The following is a 19,925-nucleotide window of genomic DNA, read 5'->3' as shown; positions in this document are numbered from 1 at the left end:
TTATTAGTTATTACTGTTGCGACATTTTTTGCTGCAGCTATGCCCCAGTCGCTTTCACTGTTAATTTCCTTAATAAAATGAGTGACAGCACAGAATAAATAATAGTACTAGGTACAGCAGATTCACTCTACAGATTACGACAGTTATGACCGCTTGGTGGCATAAGCGCCACGCGCGGCCTATGGCTAGCCACCAAAATTGGTGTGGGACTTGTTGCGACGCAACAAAATCGCGGAGTGAGCCACGCCTGGTGACGGCTTAAACTTTCAAATCGCGGCATCACCGAAATTCCACCGTAAAGGCCACAGCAGTAATGTCGCAACAGTATTGCAGCTATAGTTGTTCCCGGCTACAGCCCAATATCGGTACACGATTACGCACGATGGAAACATGGAAAGCAAAGCCGAAAACTTTTTTTTCATGAGCTGTCAATGGGTAAGTTTGCCTTTCAGGGTAATAATAATAGACGATTTCAGTATAATTCGATCTTTATTTATAAATATTATTATTTCCTTAATCTGTAGTTCTAGGTTTAATAGATACCTAGCGAGTTTTGACGATGAACACTTGTTTTGTAAATAACTCACTACTTTGTTTTATCTGCGTTCAATTTATATACTGCTATTTTCAAAATAAATCTTAAAGTAAAATTGTAATTTTTGTTGTTTTTTTATTTTTATTTCATTCAGCTTGTCTTTGCATAGCTATCTCCTTGAGTTCTCTTCGATGAACCTTTGTGGATGCTGTTTGCGGTATCGTGTCCAAGAATATAACCCCTCCTCTCAGCTGTTTGAAGTCTGCCAGATTATCTGCGAAAGAAAATTTATAAATAAATATGATATTACAGTTGTGTTGATATTCTTGGTACTAGTTAAAAGAGAGAGAAAAAGATAATGTTTACGGGGCACTTTATATGAAAATTCAATTCAAACTTACATAATGATCAGTTTTCATTGTACATACTTTGTACTCGTGTAAAGTGCCTACTATTATTTTTGTTGCAACCTATCGCTTTTCAGCGAAGGAAAATACAGCAAGGAAACCGGCCTGATCACAATAAGGCCTCTGTTTTGGAAGATTAAATGGCAGGTCCCTGTTGTAAAGACTATTGCCTGAGCCAATTCTTAAGGGGCCCACTGATTATCAGTCCGCCGGTCGATAATTATCAGCCTGTGAGTTGTTCGGAGCTGTCACGTTTTGCGTTTAACTGGCAGGTCTAACTAGTAATCTGTGGGCTTCTTCAGATTTAGGTACGTTACTATAGCAGATCCCGGGCTCTTAAGCTGCAACCGGGAGTAGGATGAGGAGAATTGTATCAACATGTATCACAACAATGCTTAACGTAAAATGTATCCACGAATGTCGTGTCGGTACAAACCCGATAGGGTTTCACGGCACTTTTCTGTTTGATTTATTATAAGATTTTAGTATAGAATAAAAAAAAAAAAATTAATTCATAATTTTAGGCGTTAAAAGTTCCAGTACGGGCAATTGGGCATATGCCTCCGCCTAGTATCTTCTCAACGACCAGTAGTGCTTTGCACTCATCTAACGGTTCCCTATAATCGTAACCACATCATCTACCTTGTTAGAGGCCTTTCCTGACCCTCCGTCCTGTTTCATCGGCTATAATTTATGTTACACATACCTCTTACTATTTGTTTAACATCTTCGGCGGTAATATCAGAACCTGGACACCTCACGACACAAGCGACCGGTAACTCCCCACATTTGGAGTCCGGTATACCGGTCACGGCCACGTCTAGTACCCCCGGGAGTTGACGGATTGTAACCTCCAGTTCCACTGGGGAGATCTACGGAACACAAAAAATAATTAATTAAAAATTAAAAAAACACGACCGGGGACCTAGATGTATTGTATTAAAATTTTCCCATTTAAAAGGTCCCACTGCAATCAAAATAAAATATACAGGTACAGTCACGATCCTAAATAAGCCTAAACTTTTGCATTTGCTGTTTATAACCCTGACTGAACACTTATATTCTAATTTACATTCATTAAGTTGAGTAACTAACATAACTAAATTTATTTTTAGCTTTTCAGTTCGCTTTTAAACTGCAGTCGTGTTTTTTTAATTTTTAATTAATTATTTTTATTTTATACATTTTAGTGATCATACAAACTAACTATATTTTTATGATTTAAGGCAATGTAGTTCCTTCAAGGAGATTTCATCATGCTGATTTTTGATATGTTACCATGAAACGTGCTTGAACATCTAAATAGGTCGGACCCAAAAACCAGACGTATTGAAAAGTGCTAGAGCTTACTATCTCTGCAACTACATATTTCCTATAATATCTTTAATACCGATATTTAGATAATAATATATGTACATGGTAGCCCTTACTCAGAATTGCATGTACCTAATGCTGATACAGATGACGCTGATTTATTCGGATCTAAAGTAACACTCGTGGAGGTTTATTTACGTGATTACCTCCTCATCAGTTAATCAACGGATTTGAGCGAAAAATGTGGCATCTGATAGATACCTATTACTGCGATTTAGGTTAATAGTACCAGCATAAAATATGTGGGCTTATAGCGAGCTGTAAAAGTTCCTTCGAACCTTTGTGGAGCTCCGTCTTCGGCCTTTATCATTTAGATACTTGTAATATTTTTCTGTGTTTGAAGCATGGACGCGAGCTTGTGTGGAAACGATCCTCTCTCGGTCGCTTCGAGTCGTCGGCCCCTAATTGGAGCTTTGGCCTTCGCCTTCGCTATTAAGAAACTTGGGGAAGTTCCACAAAGCACGCACCTGCTTTACGCTCCGGGCCTTCGGCTCTACGCGGAACTCGGCCTTCGTAATTAAGATGCTCGGGAAAGTTGGAAGCACGCACCGAGCCTGGCTCCGGGCCTTCAGCCCGACTCGGAGCTCGGCCTTCGGCCGTTGCAAATAAGAAACTTGGGGTAGTTCCAAAGAGCACGCACCTGGCTCACGCTCCGGGCCTTACGGCCCTACGCGGAGCTCGTCCTTCGAGATTAAGATGCTTGGGAAAGTTGGAAGCGCGCACCGAGCCTGGCTAAGGGCCTTCGGCCCTACGCGGAGCTCGGCCTTCGGTCTTCGCAATTAAGAAACTTGGGGAAGATACAAAAAGCTCGCACCTGACTTACGCTCCGGGCCTTACGGCCCTACGCGGAGTTCGACCTTCGGAATTAGGATGCTTGGGGAAGTTATAAGCGCGCACCGAGCCTGGCTAAGGGCCTTCGGCCCTACACGGAGCTCGGCCTTCGGCCTTCGCAATAAAGAAACTTGGGGAAGATACAAAAAGCTCGCACCTGACTTACGCTCCGGGCCTTACGGCCCTACGCGGAGCTCGACCTTCGGAATTAAGATGCTTGGGGAAGTTATAAGCGCGCACCGAGCCTGGCTAAGGGCCTTCGGCCCTACGCGGAGCTCGGCCTTCGCAATTAAGAAACTTGGGGAAGATACAAAAAGCACGCACCTGCCTTACGCTCCAGTCCTTCGGCCCTGCGAGGAGCTCGGCTTTCGGCCTTTGCAATTAGAATACTTGGGGATGTTGTATAAAGCACGCACCGGGTCTGTCTTACGCCCCGGGCCTTCGTGTAGGGTATGCAGCTCGGCCTTTGGCCTTTGAAGAAATGTAGATTTTTACAAAAAAAAATAGGTTATTAATGACACTTTCACACTTTTTTTCTGTCAAAGTCGGTGCAGAGTTAGCTTAGACGGACTCTACAATCTTATCGATTAATAAATATAAGTTATATGTACACATTTCGATTCCATTAGCGCAATTTGGAACATAGGTATTTGGCTGCTTTTAAAACATGTGTTAAAAACTTTAAGTAGTATAATGTAATATGTATTATATTATGTTTTTTTTTATGATCGGCGGTCAAAACCTTCCTTTTATTATCCGATTCAATAATAATAAATGGTTTAATGGGATTTGCTTTTCTTAACATATTTTGAAAATTCTTACTTTCTCAAAATTAGACTTAAACCAACATGTTGCATATATATTATTACTCGTCTTTCAAAGCTCTACATTTTGATACCCTACTCGATAGGTTTGCAAGATATTTTTTTCTTAAGGTTGCGTAATATGGCGTATTAAGTCCGCCATATTGATTTTGTAATGACGTCACATAGCCTATGTCACCCGGGATGACGTAAGGATTCTAATGATATATCATACATCTAAATCGGTTAAGGCATTCTGAAGTTATCGTGGAATAAAGAAACTCACATACATATATACATACAAACATGAACGCTGAAAACAATACACTCTTTTTGTTTGGGCAGTCGTGTAAAAAGAACACAAAAGAATTCGTACCAATCTGATTTTGTTTAAATTGTTTTTTAAGTATTGTCCCTATTCACCTCAGCCATCCCTATTCACCCCGGTCGATGGTATTTTATAATTGTTTTTTCGATAACAGTTATAAATGTCTCAAAATCACGAATACTTATACTTACTTGCTGCACACGCATTAAGCATACAGGAGCAAATACCTAGGGACTCCGAGCACACTAAAAGAGGCAGTCAGCAACCTGAAAACTTTGCTAGGCTTCATGGAGGAGCTGGGGTGGTTAGAGTAGCGCTACCTCGTTTCACGCAAAATAGGCACAATGGTTGTCGAATTGCGGAAAATGCCCAGAAGCACTAACTATAACTACTTACTTGCTGATCCATAGCTACTTGAAGGATAGGAATTGATTCGAATTTTCACAAAATTTGGTGATGACTTTCTTTACCTGATAGTTCATATACTTCAGCAGCATTTTAATTCTTTCCACAAAGAAAAAGTTGAAGTTTTCATCCCTGTAGAACATATCGCCAGTCTTGAACCATTGGCCCTCAGCAAATGTCTCTTCGGTCGCTTCGGGGTTGTTGTAGTAAAACTTTATCATGCCCGGCCCTTTTAGCCATAGTTCCCCATTTCTGTTAGGCTCATAGATGTCTTCTTGCGTCTCGACGTCTATCAACTGGAATTCATTAGTTTTTATCAGACATTGTCAGTAAAAAAAACCATTAAGGTCAACCGAGGTAAATGCGTCACTTGAGGTAAATGCGTTTTTTAAAGATTTCTAAACGGAACGTTTTAGAACTATTGCAGTTGCAACCCTCTCTGTTTGAAGTAAGTCACTGAAATTTTAATGCAGGCGGCTATAATAGTTATAATATGTTGCGTTTCGAAGATATCTTCAAATGACGCATTTACCATAAGAGACGCATTTACCTCGGTTCACCTTAACAATTAGTTTTTATAAATTTTTACGCGACGAATATGACAATGGTTTAAAGTTTCCTTGATGGAGTGTGAATTTTTTGTGAACTATTTTACATAGCACAAACAAACGTTCTAGGTGTACAATAAGATAAGTCAGAACGCCATATATGTATATATTTTGGGGATCTCGGAAACGGCTCTAACGATTTCGATGAAATTTGGTATATGGGGGTTTTCGGGGGCGAAAAATCGAGGCTCTAGCTAGGTCTTATCTCTGGGAAAACGCGCATTTTTGTTTTTTTATATATTTTCCGAGCGAAGCTCGGTCTCCCAGATATTAAGTCTTATTTATAAATTTTTAAATGACAGCTTTAAACTGTGGCAGCTTATTTGATAGACAACATGTATGCCATACAAAGATTTATAAAACTCGACATTACATGTGGTAACTCACTCTGTACTGTAAGAAGCTGACGGGTTTGCCAGCGGGGGCGGAGCCTGGAGGGTTCATACCCTCGTCTATGAATGCTATTGTTGTTATCTCGCTCATGCCGTACACATTCAGCACCTCGGTGTTGGGTATTATTGCCTAAAACCAATCAGATAATTATAAAAGGGTACCGTTTTGACATTTCTTTATGAATGGTATCAGTCGATCAGGTTTGTTTTGAGGATTAAATGTCTGTATGGGACCCATTGTCTTAAAGTTATACAAAAGTCACAAATGATGGTCAAAGTCTGACACCCGCACTTTACCGACGAAACGCTTCATAGAAAATGGCAATACATCGTGACGTCATCATGTACCTAACGTTAGAAGCCGTTACAATGTATGGAAAACAAGGAAATTGCGATTTTGTCGGTGAAATATTGCGTTTATATATAAGGCTGCTATACAATGTTTGTTTAAATAAAATGTAAGGAATCGAATTGAATCGAATGGTATCATTATTTTTTTCCTACTTGGAAGTTTAAAAAAAAAAATATGACTTTGTATTCTTTTATTATTCCCATATATTTTTTAAATTTCGAATGTATTGTGATAAATTGCTCATTTTCTATCTATTTAACTAGATTTAGGGCTCATTTAGACGGCGCGCGAACTCGTGTACGATTTTAGTTACATTGCGGACCATTGAGGTTACATCAATTCAGCCGACCGATCAAATCACGCAATGTAATGAAACTCGCATTCGAGTTCTCGCACCATCTAAATGAGCCCTTAGTTATAAAATTCAACATGTGTCAAATACCCTATTATAATTTCCCTCTACAACTTTTTTAGAGCATTAATTGCCTAGCTTATTTGGTTCGGTGAGGATAATACCTTGATGTCTGTAATTAAGTCGGCCGGCACAGCGCTCCCTCCCAGCATCAGAGTATCCAGGCAGCTGAAGTCACACTGCTCTCGATCACCAGGGGTTAAGAGTGTGTTCATAAACGTCGGACTTAGTACCGTGTGGGTAGGCTGAAAGATAATAACTAGGTAAAGTGTCATTCAATAGAACTTGCTAACTATGTAAACAAAAGTTACTAGTAAATTGACATTCAGTGTCAATTTTACTATGGCGGTTTGTTGACATAGCAAATTCTATTGAATTACACTTTGCTTGTGAACATCTCGGATGACCTATCGCTAAAGCTAAACTCGTGTAAAAATTGTGCATATTCTGACGGATTTCTAGTACCAATCGAATTTTAAGAGACCGCTTACATACTGTGTATATCTCAAAGGTGGCGCTTAGCATACTAGGGCACAATAGTTATTTGTACAACAAGTGATCAAAGTTTGATATTTCTTCGAGTGCTTATTTTGAGTCCCGTGCAAGCGAAAGATTCTATAATAGATTCACGAGCGTAGCGAGTGAATCTAATTTAGAAACTTGAGCGTAGTAAGGGACTCAAAAGCGCACGAGATGTAAATAACTTTGATCTCGTGTAGTACACAACATTTTTCACCTCAGCGCAGTGAGAACATACCTATTAGACAACTTGAAAAATGTAATCCTTCTTCATCACTTAATACCTGCACTCATGTTTTCTTAAGATATACAAACAATTAAGTTTAATTACCGCAATGGAACACAAAAACAAAACGTAATAATAAATTCCAGTAAAATAATATAGAAATAACAAACATTAACTGACACTTCAATCGACAACTTTTTTTGTAAAAAAAATCTTTGTAAGATACGGTCCGAATTGAGGATATGTACTATTTGTCAACTATGGTAGAAATTCTTAAAAGTAAAATAATTAATTTTGCGTGATGATCTGTGTATTTTTTGAGTTCGTTATTTTAATTGTACAATAAAATACCTAAAATATAGTATTTTATCAGTTTTTATCAAATATTAAACTTTATATTTATTTATTAATTATTAAGAATTCATTCTCGTACGTGGTTTGGAACGATGCGGTCTGAAGTTTTTCGGGGGTCTATTATAAACCGTGAATATACTGTTGAATGTCGTTTTAACTTTTTTTTGTCTGTTTCTTTTTGCCAACAGTGTGAAAGGGACAGAGATAATAGAACCCAAGTATTTCGAACTTTTATTAGACCCCGCATGTTGAAATGACATTTGACTATAAAGGTCACTTGAATGTCATTTTGTCTCACTCAGTGAGCAAAATCGCATTTTGCTCACTGTTTTTAAGAATCAAAGTACCCTTGTTCGAGCTGCTGAGGTGAAAACGTTTTTAGAACCAAAATAGTGAAAAGGATTTTAAGTTTTTACTAAAACAAAATTATAAATGTGGGCAGGTAAGTAGTGAGGTTTCAAGGTTAACTTTGAAGATAGGTACCGAAGACGCTCTACAATTCTAAGGCTTCCAACAAAGCCTTAGTAGTTTGGCTTTTAGTTTGAGTTTATTTGAGCGCATCGCCAACAAACTGTTTTACAGTTTGGCGAAACTTTAGTTATAAGTACACTGTACTTTGTATTTTGTTAAATAAAAAAAAAAATAAAAAAAGTTAGGAAATATAAAGTTCGAAATTTAATGAATGTTAATTAGATAACGATTCCGAATATCGACAAATAAAATTCTGGCACAAAATAAAGTTCACTATGATGTTTTATTAGTTTATTAGAGTTCCGTACCTCCCTTTATCTCTAAAATTATGAAAAAATACACAAAATAGTTCTTTACCATATGACAGGAAAACCTATTAAAAATTTGCAATCAAGCGTGAATCGGACTTAATGTACGGGATCCTTAGTACGCGAGTCCGACTCGCACTTGGCCGGTTTTTTCTTAGTAGAGTGGCAAATATTTTTTACCGACACTTGTTTGTCGACGCTCTTACTTTAGGGTGCTTTTGGACAACAAGATCAACGTACATACCTTGTAAGCGTTGATGAGATCATAAGCGTGCTGCTGCGTCAAAGATTGCGATGTCTGCAGTCTCGTGTATTGGAGGATTGGAGACATCAGGAAGTTGATGAGTGCAGTCAGCCACTGCAGCGGTGATCCGATCATTATCATTTTAGTGGGATGCGGGAATTGTGTGTGTCGGGTCCTTAGGAGTAATTTAAATTTGAGGTTAAAAAAGTTATAGCGCCACGTAATACGAAGTCAGAAGTGTCAACGCTTCAACTGTCAACTGCACGGAAAATTTTTGAATAATACGAAGTTGTATATATGGACTAAAATTTATTAAATTAAATACAACGAGACTTGAATTAGGTACTTAAATTAAAAGTAGTACTCATCGAGCAGAACCAATTCGAGTTAAATTGATGATTTACTTATAAGTCTTTAGTAAAACGTGTAAGACAGTCGCGTAAAATTAGCTCAAAGCTTTCTAAATATAAATTATGTGTTTAAAATTCAAAGAACAAACATTATCCATGTACATTACACGTTATACATCTGTTTATACCTAACTTTATTAGGTATCTCTTATTATATTATCTTTCTTAATATACCACCTATCCTTCACAATCACATTGCTGCTGAATTTATAATTGTAATCCCAATATATTATTGCGAATTCTTACCAAAGATAAGGTAAAGTTATCGACAAATTCTTGTGAGTGGCGGCAGCGCCTTTGGGCAATCCGGTGGTTCCACTAGTGGCGATCAATAGTGCGACGGTGTCATCCGGGTCGAAATCTGTAGGCCTGCACAAAATACATAATCATCATCAACATCATTGTTGCTTTTTGTCGCCCACTGCGGAGTATCAGACCTCTTCATGTTTGCCAGTTATTTACTCGTATTTCGGTCTTGAGCTAGGTTTACCCAGAAGTGCCTTGCGATCTTTCTAATATTATCTAAACAAACAGCTAACCGACACCATCAGGTACTTCTTTTCCGAAAGAAAACACAGTAGGTAATAATATGAATGAGGGTTTAAGTTTAAGGCTAATTAAGTCACCGGCTTTGCATTTTAATAATGTATAAGACATTATTAAAATGCAAAGCCGGTGACTTAATTAGCCTTAAACTTAAACCCTCATACAGAGATTTTGTGTTATTAGACTTTTCTATTTTAGAATGTATTTAGATTGAATTATTGATGTATCAATAACCTCAATACAAATTTTGTATTTGTATCGAGGTTATTAGGTTTTTGAGACCTCCTAAAACTACGTAGGGACAGGTTTAGGCTTCAAATAGCTGGCTGGATTCGGTTTCAAATATCTTACATTTTCGGGTACACAAGATGCAATCTTTTTCTGTCTGTGTATAATAAAAATTAATCTCGTATAGATTTTAAGTTGATTGGAACAACAAAACTCACTTAAATTCCTCTACAGTGCTATTATCTCCATAAGTATCCAAGAACTCAGGAAAGCTACATAAATAATCCCCTTTGTCAAAGGTGACTATGAAGGCATCCGACTCGATTCCATTCAGAGCTAGCTGCACGTCTGGGGCTCGGTCGCTCTGGCAGAAAATTACCTTAGGCCTTGACACGTCAAAGGTGCCTTGGAGTTCGCCTGAAACAGATAAGTTTAGAGTGTGTTCGGAAAGAGAAGAGTCGTGGAATGTATTGGGCCCGATACATTCCACGACTCTTCTCTTTCCGCACAAACTCTATGCATTATGATAAGATGGCAGCATTAAAAATATTAGTTTCACCCATTATAACATGAGTTTTTTTAGGCCTCAGAATTGGAAAATTTTCTAGTACCTATATTGTTCTTGGAGTTATTTTAGTTCATTTAAAGCTATATATTTTTTTCATTTTTCCATACAAAATATGGTAGGTACCATATGGCACCGCAAGGCTGGGTTAAGACAGTTCTGGACATTGTTTTATTAAAACTGCTATCAAAGGAATTGGGCATGAGCCGGACACTGGTGCAGCGTGGTTTTAAATGGTTGTTAATATGAGCAGACGGTCAAATAAATTATAACTCAGCAGTGACTTAATAAATATTTAGATACCTAAATTAACTACGGTAAGAGTTCAGGAGTCGCTACCAGGTGTGACAATTTAACCATGTTTCAAAGTTAAATGGGCTTAAACGATGATTTTAGTACTTAATTAACTAGTGGCTCTGTGAGCTGTAGACCTCGCGAGCATAGCTTATTGGGACCGTGCACGATGACAGCGTCGCACAGCGGTTTGATCAATCAACAATACAAAGATTTTAATTTATTAAAAAAAATACGAAGTTTAAGTGAAAAAAAATACAAAAAGTTATGTCTTACTGGGGATTGAACCCAGACTTTCTGTGTGCAAACAAAAAAAGCGATTGTTTACAAAATGCGCCATGATAGTTCTTAAGAATAAGAATAAGAATAAGAATAAGAATAAGAATAATTTATTTATAATAAAATAGGTAGGCAATCACAAAGGTGTCCGGTAAGCACCAAACTAGGCTGAGCCTGTATCTTGGGGCTTACAAAAGAGTAGGTAACATACGGTAACTAAACCTAATTAAAATGATGTGTGAAAGAGGGTGATAAGGTGTAAGCTTTTAGGGTGTGTATGTGTGTGTGTGTGTGTGTGTGTGTGTGTGTGTGTGTGTGTGTGTGTGTGAAAGGTGTAGGAGAGCGAGTAAGGACTAGATGATGACAGACCTAAACATAAGAACGTATTATATTTTCCGTATCATTGTAGGATAGGGTCACAAACCATTTTTTGAGTTTAGATTTAACATTTGATAAAGTACACGTTTTTAGATCGATAATTTTGCAAACAGAGTTATATATAAATGGGTGCATATGGGAAGCAAACCTCTTGGCGTGAGATGTATGGACAGCAGGTACCGGGACTCTATATATACGTCTGCTCAAAATGAGGTCTCTTACCGGTAAATTTGTAATACTTTTATGAACTCTACACACTGCGCTGAAAATAAATAATTGTCTGACTCTGAGGATCCCCGTTTCATTATACAGCAAGTCGGTAGGAAATCTAAAAGGTTTTCTTAGCATGACTTTGATGACAGCACGTTGCGCACGCTCTAGTTCTAGGAGTGCCGTCTTACCTGCCGCTTAGCTAAGCTGACGAAATTCGGCTACTCATTCTCGAGTACAAACTAAATATCTAAATACCGCCTAAATCAGCAATACAATTTTTCTGTATTTTTTGCCATTTACTATGTGAATATGTCTCAAAAAGAAAATACTCTTATGATCTCGATACGACTATTTGTTTAAGCGCGAGGTATCACAACTCCTCCATTTTTGAAAATTTCCAAAAACGGGATCGACAAAATTTTTTTATTTACTCATAGAATCTGGTCACAAAATTTCACAAGAATCGGTTGAGAATTGTGACCTGTCGAGGAGAACATCCGGACATACAAAAGCAAAATGCCCGAGTCAAAACGTAGACCTTCGCTACGCTTCGGTCAATTATACGAGGAAAAAAAGTTGAACTTTTATTCCGCCTTGCCGGATTCCCTAAAAGCTGTATCAAAGAAATTAAGACGTGTTTACTCACTAACACCCAAAGTTCTGTCAATAGCAGACGCTATGACCCCCAGGTACATGGCCGCATAGAACGGTATGGCCAGGTCGATGTGGCTGGGAGCCATGAGGACCATGACGTCCCTATGTTCAAGACCGAGGTTCTTGAGGGCGATGGCGCAGCGCACTGTTCTCTCGAGGGCTGAACCACTGGTTTCGGATTCACCTGTCGCCCCATCAATCTAAAAGACCGTAGGTTCATAAAATTAAGTGAATTGTGAAAATCTAGGTATTTGACCAAAAGTAATTGGCATGGTATTTTCGTAAGCAGGTAGGCCTGCTTGCGAGAAACCTCTTTTATTATTGTTATTTAAGATAATACAAATTTTAACGTCGCATCTCGTTCGAAACGTCAGGCCAAATAATAAAAGTGCACGCGATTAAGTCTGGTTTCAGTTTAAATTATGAGTGACAATCGTGATAGTTTATATCAATATAGTAAAGATCTTATACAGGGTGCTTCCTGTAACAGGAGCATTAAATTAAACTGTAGGCTGTACTCCTCAAACTGACCTACATTTGTTCAGCAACTTTTGAAAATAACTCATGTTTTGATTTTTATTACACTTTAAAGTTTATTCTAAGACGCAATATATTGCAAATTTTGTTATGTTTAAAGTGTGACAAGCAACGTCAAACACACTGATGTCAGCGTACATTGAAGGCAATATTTATTTTGTATGAAAAAGAGGAAGTCTAAAGGATTCATAATTTTTAAAAGTTGCTGAACAAATGTTGGTCAGTTTGAGGAGTATAGCCTTTAGTTTAATTTATTGCTCCTGTTACAGGAAGCACCCTGTATGTATTTAGCACATCCTTACCGCGTAATTAATATAGATTAGCGGTTTATCTCTTTCCAAAATAACCTTCTGAACCACACTGCTTTTTGGTTTAGGAGCTTTCGCTCTAGGTCATTTAAACTAGTCATAAAGCTAGCCGGGTAGCCTAGCCTAGCCGAGAAGACTCTCGTAAAAACTCAGACTCAAAGACTTTTTTAGGTCACTAAGCTGACCTTGTTTCGTTACAATTTTAATTCGATGTGGAAGGATTGGATGTACATAAGTCATCTATAGACTAATAATTATTTACTTGCATAACGAAGTCCGGTGAATCCTTAAAGCTCTGCAGCAGGATTTTTCCAAGATGGTGGCGGTCCGTCGGAATTCCGGAATCAGCCACGATTCGGGAAGTGAGGTCGTTCATAAACCAATGGACTGAGTCGTTGACCCTCCTCCGTGGATACATTCTGCTGTAAAATTAAAATGCAATCTCCCCGAATTATTAGAGCGTTATTGTTCTCCTAGTTTATTTGGACCCATTTGTGGTGCAGTTTTTCGTCCAGAATCGTGGTGTTAGTGCCTCAGAACAAAAGCTTTCTCTTAAGATCGCTACAGACGGACTGCAACTCGACTGCACGCCAACTGCAACGTTTGTATCAGCCCTTATAGTTTCTTCCTATGACCTAATTAGATTAACAATCCGTGTATTATTGTTTCCGTACTAAAATGTTGATATTATTTAGCAGTCAATTATAGACCCTAAGACTCCGGTATCGTAAAGAGCTCTTAAGTAACATTCAGACACTTTAGAAAATATAAAATCACGGTCCATATCCCGGTCGATATTCAGTCCAGTGAAATTAACCGTGAATCAGTCAAAACTAACACTTTAGAATAATCTAACTATACCTTCATTGAAACTTTGGAGTATTGGTAGTACTTATAACTTTTTTCACACCACCTATTCAGAAAAGAGCTTTTTCTTCCCTGCTAGGAGGGATCAAAGTGGCACTTTTCCTCCCTGCTAGGAGAGATCAAAGTAACACTTTTCTGTTCTAGCACACTATTTTTACATTTCTTTGCACATAATTTTTTTAGCTTAAATAATCTGTTTAAGCATCAGATTGTGTCAACACTAAGTTCCTCATAGTTGATGTGAAAAGCAGTATGTGTCACACGGTATCAAAATTATTTCGTCTTGGGCGTTAACACTTAAATCCCTCATTACGGTCAGGATTCTTCTTTAGAATCCATCGCTTCATTCAGGATTCAATGTACGCCCTTGACGGAAATATATCATTTTGATCCCTTGTCACACAATAGTAGTTTATGCAAAAAAATGTAAAAATAGTGTGCTAGAACAGAAAAGTGCTATTTTGATCCCTCCTAGCAGGGAGGAAAAGTGCCACTTTGATCCCTCCTAGCAGGGAAGAAAAAGCTCTTTTCCGAATAGGTGGTGTGAAAACTACTATTGAAACTTACCCAATAAAATCTAAAGTTGTTTGAAATAATGTGCCAAAACTCAACAAAAGGGTGACAATATGATTACGTCTAGTCCGTAGACAGATTATTCAGTATCTAAGGAAACTAGTCGCAATAGTACTTCGACCTTAAACCTAATAATGTGGCTCTAAGGTCGTGTACATAATGGTGTGCCTATTGTTTCTTAAATGGGCAATTCTAGAATGCAATTTGTCATTACTACTCTAAATTGACAGAGAGCCAGATAAATACAATGCGCTTGCCTTGCAAATGAAAATCTTATTTAATTTGCTTATAAACAAACTCAAGGCGTTTTTGAGTGCCTGCATAAATTTGCTTTATATTTTAAGCCCTTTCGTTTTAAATATCACAGAAATTGTTAGAACCGTTTTCTAGAACTCATTAAAACTGTTATTTGTTTAAAGTTGTTGTAAGTGCTAATATCGATACCAGAGCAAGCGAGAGGTTCCAAAATCGAGAATTTCAAAAAATTTAATCTTTAGTGTTGCGTCATGTTGCGTTAAACAAACTTTGCTACCGACGGAAACACTAAATTGTTCATATATATTTCTATGTCTTTTTTATCGAATTACTTCGCCACTCTAGTGGATAAAATGCAACTTTCTCATCTTTAAGAGCAGATGTGGTGAAAATTATAAAGGGTTTTAAGCAAGTGTGACATCAGCCTGTTGGTTAATAATTCATACACTAACAACCGGGCAATGGGCGGCACTCGCGAAATGATAGCTTTGTTACCAAAGAAAATTACACTCATCAATCATTTAAATGAGTTCAAAGAATAGACTTCTTAAATGGGACTCCCAAGGATGCCTAAAATTAGCTTTTACTGCAGTCTCAAGGCGCCCAAATACCCAAGTAGTCTCTATACGAGACTACTTGGGTATTTGGGTGGATAACATAAAACTAGTGGCTCTGTGAGCTGTAGACCTCGCGAGCATAGCTTATTGGGACCGCGCCACACAGCGGTTTGTTCAATCAACAATACAAAGATTTTAATTTATTAAAAAAAACTACGAAGTTTAAGTGAAAAAAAAAATACAAAAAGTTATGTCTTACTGGGGATCGAACCCAGACTTTCTGTGTGCAAACAAAAAAAGCGATTGTTTACAAAATGCGCCATGATAGTTAGCTAAGCTGACGAAATTCGGCTACTCATTCTCGAGTACAAACTAAATATCTAAATACCGCCTAAACCAGCAATACAATTTTTCTGCATTTTTTGCCCCAAAACAATTAAACCCCTGATAAAATTGTTCAATGGTACGGAACCCTTCGTGCGCGATTTCGTCTCCCACTGTGCCGGTTTCTTTGGAGAAAATGCATATCACGTACAATTAAGAGAGTGCATGCTTAATTGTATTCCGACTTCCGACACACAGTCCAAAGGACCTACCGCGAAAACCGAAATTTTGTTATCTGCCTCTCTACCACTTGCATAATTGAGCGATATTGAGGCAGCTAACGTAATTTCGATTTTCGCAGTAGGCCCTCTGTTTTGAAATAGTTTCATTGCAGTGTCCAGTCTAGGAAAGTAGTTCTAAGTGCATATCATTCACCAGCGGCCACGCTATACTGGTAAGCATAAGAATTATTCTCAATAGACATGCACTTATCGCATTATAAAATGTAATCATTGGCATAAATTCTAGACGTCGTGAGTTGCAGGGTAGGAAAACCACGCACTTACGTACAGCCATTCGATTATTATTTAGGTACTTACAACTTAATTAACGAGACATATTATCTGCAATTCTCCCCAAATCGAGTGTTACGTACCTTCCAAACATGAACAGCTTCAAACCCGGGAAGGGTTTCAAGTAGAATTAACCATTATCCTCTAACCGCTCATAGGCCTATAAAAAGGTCTTCCATTCCATTGTATTTTAAATATTTATTTAGATATATTATTGTTGTTATATTGTTCGACGCGATGCTGGACATTCGGCAATAAAAATCAGGTCTGAAGCCGACATAGGTAGGGTTTTTGGGAACAAATAAGTTTGCACCTTATGTATTACTTAATGCTTTATTAATGCACTTCGTTTTCTTTTGTATAGTCGTAATGCTCATGTGTGTAAATTATAATTTATTTGTGAGGATTCTCAATGAGTTCATTAAAAAAAAAACCGTTTTTAAGTTACCACTCATTGTAACGATGATAAACGCATGTCAACAAGAATATTATCAAATGTTACCTAAACGATCTGCTGTGATGTGTGTTTATATTGTTATCGCTCGTCAACTTGTTTTTAGTTTTAATTTTCGACCTTGTGACTATGAATTAGTACGCACTAGGCTTGTAAACATGTCTACGTATAAAAAACCGATAATACTCCTGTCAATACCTACTTACCTGCTTATATATAACGAAATAAATATATATTTGTATACACTGCATGCTATTTATTATTTTATACTTTTGAATAATTACCAAAATAATAACTTTCAGAGGCAAATTTCAGCTCGGTCACATTTTATACCGCCTAATGGTTTATACTTCCCCAGATTAACATCTGTTGAACGCCGCCATATGACGATCCTCAAACAGCTGCTTATAAATAGTTTGTTTTGCCAGCTAGTGTTCTCGCATGTTATTAAATATGTAATTAAAAATAAAAACTTTAAATTGGGTTTATTGAATGCCGGCTCGCTAGGAACACGCCATAATGAGTTTTTAGTAGCCCTTAACCGTCACCCTGTAGACATCTTAGCTATAAATGAGACATGGTTACGTATTGGTGAGGAACTGCGTGCCCCGGCTCCGCCCGGGTTCCGTCTGCGTCACTCGCCGCGACCGGCCGGCCAGCGCACACGCGGCGGTGGTGTAGGATTTTATATAAGTGAACATATACGCCCGCGCGTACTTACGACGCCGTCGTCGGCTCCCAGCGTTGAGCAAATGTGGCTTGGCCTTAATCTTAATGGCAATAAGATTGCTATAGGGACCGCGTACCGGCCCCCATGGCAGAGTGTTGATGTTTTTCTTGATGCACTAACTGAGTCAATATGTTCACTATCAGCATATGATCATGTCGTATTGCTAGGCGATTTCAACATTAATACCTTACGCGCTCATGATCCGAACACAATCAAGTTATCAGATTTCTTACGCACACTACAACTATCACAATTTGTTAATGGACCTACCCATTTTACTGATCACTCAGAAACGCAGATAGATCTAATATGTTCAAATACAAAAATAGGACATGTAGCGGTCAACTATATCCCCGACCTCAGTCACCATGCGTTTATCACCTGTGAGCTCAACATTAGGAAAAATAAGCCGGTTCCAAGGTGGTTAGTGTACAGACCGCTTAAGGATATTGATATGCAAAGGTTTAACGCTGACCTTGAATCTATAAACTGGGAATGCTTGGTGTGTGACAACGTCGGCGATACTCTTTTCCATTTCAATATGTCCATTTTACAGCTTTTTGAACTCCACGCGCCGTTAAAAAAAATTCTAATAAAAAAGAAACTTCATCCTTGGATCACACCCACGGTCAGGGAGATGATGCGGCTCCGTGATGTAGCGCACGCAAGATTTCGCCGAACTGGGCTTGACTCTCATAAAAAATATTATAAGGATTTAAAAAACATAGTTAACGCAGCTATTTTTACCGAAAAATCAGCCTTTTATCAGACATATATTACAAGCAATCAAAATAATCCCAAAGTTCTGTGGCAAAATATTAAAAGTAACATAGCCGATTTTAAAAAGCGTAATGAATTGCCTCCTAACTTTAATAATCCAGATCAGATTAACAGCCACTTTCTTAATTTACCTACTAGAAGAGGTGTCACCCTAACCAGTTTAATGTATTATGAGTTCCATAGATTTGGTTCTGCGAAGTTCATGTTAAAACCAGTAGATGAAAGCACTGTTTTGAGGATCATTAAATCCTTTTCAAGCAATGCAGTAGGCACTGACAACATCACGTTGGATATGGTTGAACTTACCTTGCCTAGAACCCTATTTATCATCACAAGTATCATCAACCAATCCATCTGCACTGGTGTTTTTCCTGATGACTGGAAATCGGCGATAGTTAGGCCTATACCCAAAACACCTCAACCTACTGACTTAAAGGACCTCAGGCCTATTAGCATTCTGTGTTTCGTGTCGAAAATTCTAGAAAAAGTGGTATGTCGGCAAGTAACAGATTTTTTAGAAGCAAATAACATATTACCAAATAAGCAGTCTGGATTTCGGAAAGGGCGCAGCACAGCCACGGCACTCCTGGACGTGATCGATGACATACTAACAGCGCAGGATAAAGGAGAGGCATCTATCCTAGTCCTCCTAGACTTTTCCCGTGCCTTCGACACTATAAATATTTCACTATTGCTGTCTAAACTTGCTTACTATGGTTTCGACGTCGGAACCATAAAATGGTTTGATAGCTATCTCTCTGGCCGTTCGCAGAAAGTTGGGCTTCGTAATTATTCTGGACTAACAGATTACTCTTTAAATGTATCTGTAAATTGCGGAGTCCCTCAGGGGTCGATTTTGGGTCCCGTTTTGTTTATTTTGTACGTGGCAGACATTGCTAGTTGTATAAAGAACTGTCACTATCACATGTATGCAGATGACCTACAAATTTATAAAACGTTCCATCCTCGGGAGACACAAACTGCTGTGGAGCTGTTGAATCAGGATCTTGATCGTATCGACGTTTGGTCTGGACAGTGTGACTTAGTCCTTAACCCCAACAAGTCAAAGTTTCTAGTGCTTGGCACTAAAGGCCAAGTTGACAAAGTCACCAGGTTTGATATTAATGTTATGCTCGGGAGGGAACGCCTCGAACGAGTCTCTGCAGCCCGTAACCTCGGCCTACTCTTAGACGAGGGCTTGCGTTTTGAACAAAATGTACTCGATGTCGCTAAAAACTGCTACTATAGATTGAAAGTACTATATCAGGTTCGTCAATATCTCAGTGTCGACCTTAGAATAAAATTATGCGACACTTTAATATTATCCAAACTCAACTATGTCGACACTGTGATTAATGGTTGCTTACTGGCGCGTTCGAAGGCACTCCTTCAACGCATCCAGAATGCTTGTGCCCGTTTCTGTTTCCCCATCCCTCCACGTACTCATGTCACCCCTTATCTTAACAGTGGTAAGATGTTGAAAATGGAAGCACGTCGTTCGTTGCATTTTGCGACCCTACTTTTCGGTGTAGTAAAATTCCAACAGCCCCAATACCTTTTTAACAAGTTGTCGTTCTCCTCCCGCCCAATGAGAGATGCCATTCGACTTCTCTGTCCGAGACGCGGCGGTTGCGCAGCGTTTCGTGGCAGTTTTCGCTATTCTGCCACGAAATGCTGGAACAACATACCCCCTCCAATACGTAACTTAAAAACATTACATACTTTTAAACTTAAATTTAAACAATATCTTTTCAGCTTGCAACTGCCGTGTTCTTAGCGTTCCATGCAGCTTAGCTATATAATTTATTGGTAGGTATATTTTACTTACTTCC

General features: G+C 38.4%; 2 protein-coding genes across 2 annotated transcripts in view; both read right to left on the bottom strand.

Moving 5' to 3' along the window:
- Positions 1 to 19,925, bottom strand: part of LOC134657135 (uncharacterized) — an 86,657-nt gene that overhangs the window by 23,585 nt on the left and 43,147 nt on the right. The gene's annotated exons all lie outside the window — the stretch shown is intronic.
- LOC134656877 (luciferin 4-monooxygenase-like) lies at positions 646 to 14,429 on the bottom strand. The gene is made up of 11 exons (XM_063512413.1): positions 14,412 to 14,429; positions 13,244 to 13,403; positions 12,129 to 12,336; positions 9,972 to 10,170; positions 9,226 to 9,348; positions 8,570 to 8,744; positions 6,552 to 6,692; positions 5,679 to 5,813; positions 4,749 to 4,979; positions 1,649 to 1,814; positions 646 to 809 (listed from the first exon to the last, which is right to left on the bottom strand). The coding sequence occupies exons 2-11, from the start codon at positions 13,397 to 13,399 to the stop codon at positions 682 to 684; spliced, it is 1,662 nt and encodes a 553-aa protein (XP_063368483.1). The 5' UTR covers positions 13,400 to 13,403; positions 14,412 to 14,429; the 3' UTR covers positions 646 to 681.

This window comes from Cydia amplana, chromosome 19 (assembly GCF_948474715.1).
Source record: "Cydia amplana chromosome 19, ilCydAmpl1.1, whole genome shotgun sequence".
NCBI lineage: Eukaryota > Metazoa > Arthropoda > Insecta > Lepidoptera > Tortricidae > Cydia > Cydia amplana.
This window is presented reverse-complemented; position numbering and strand designations above follow the sequence as displayed.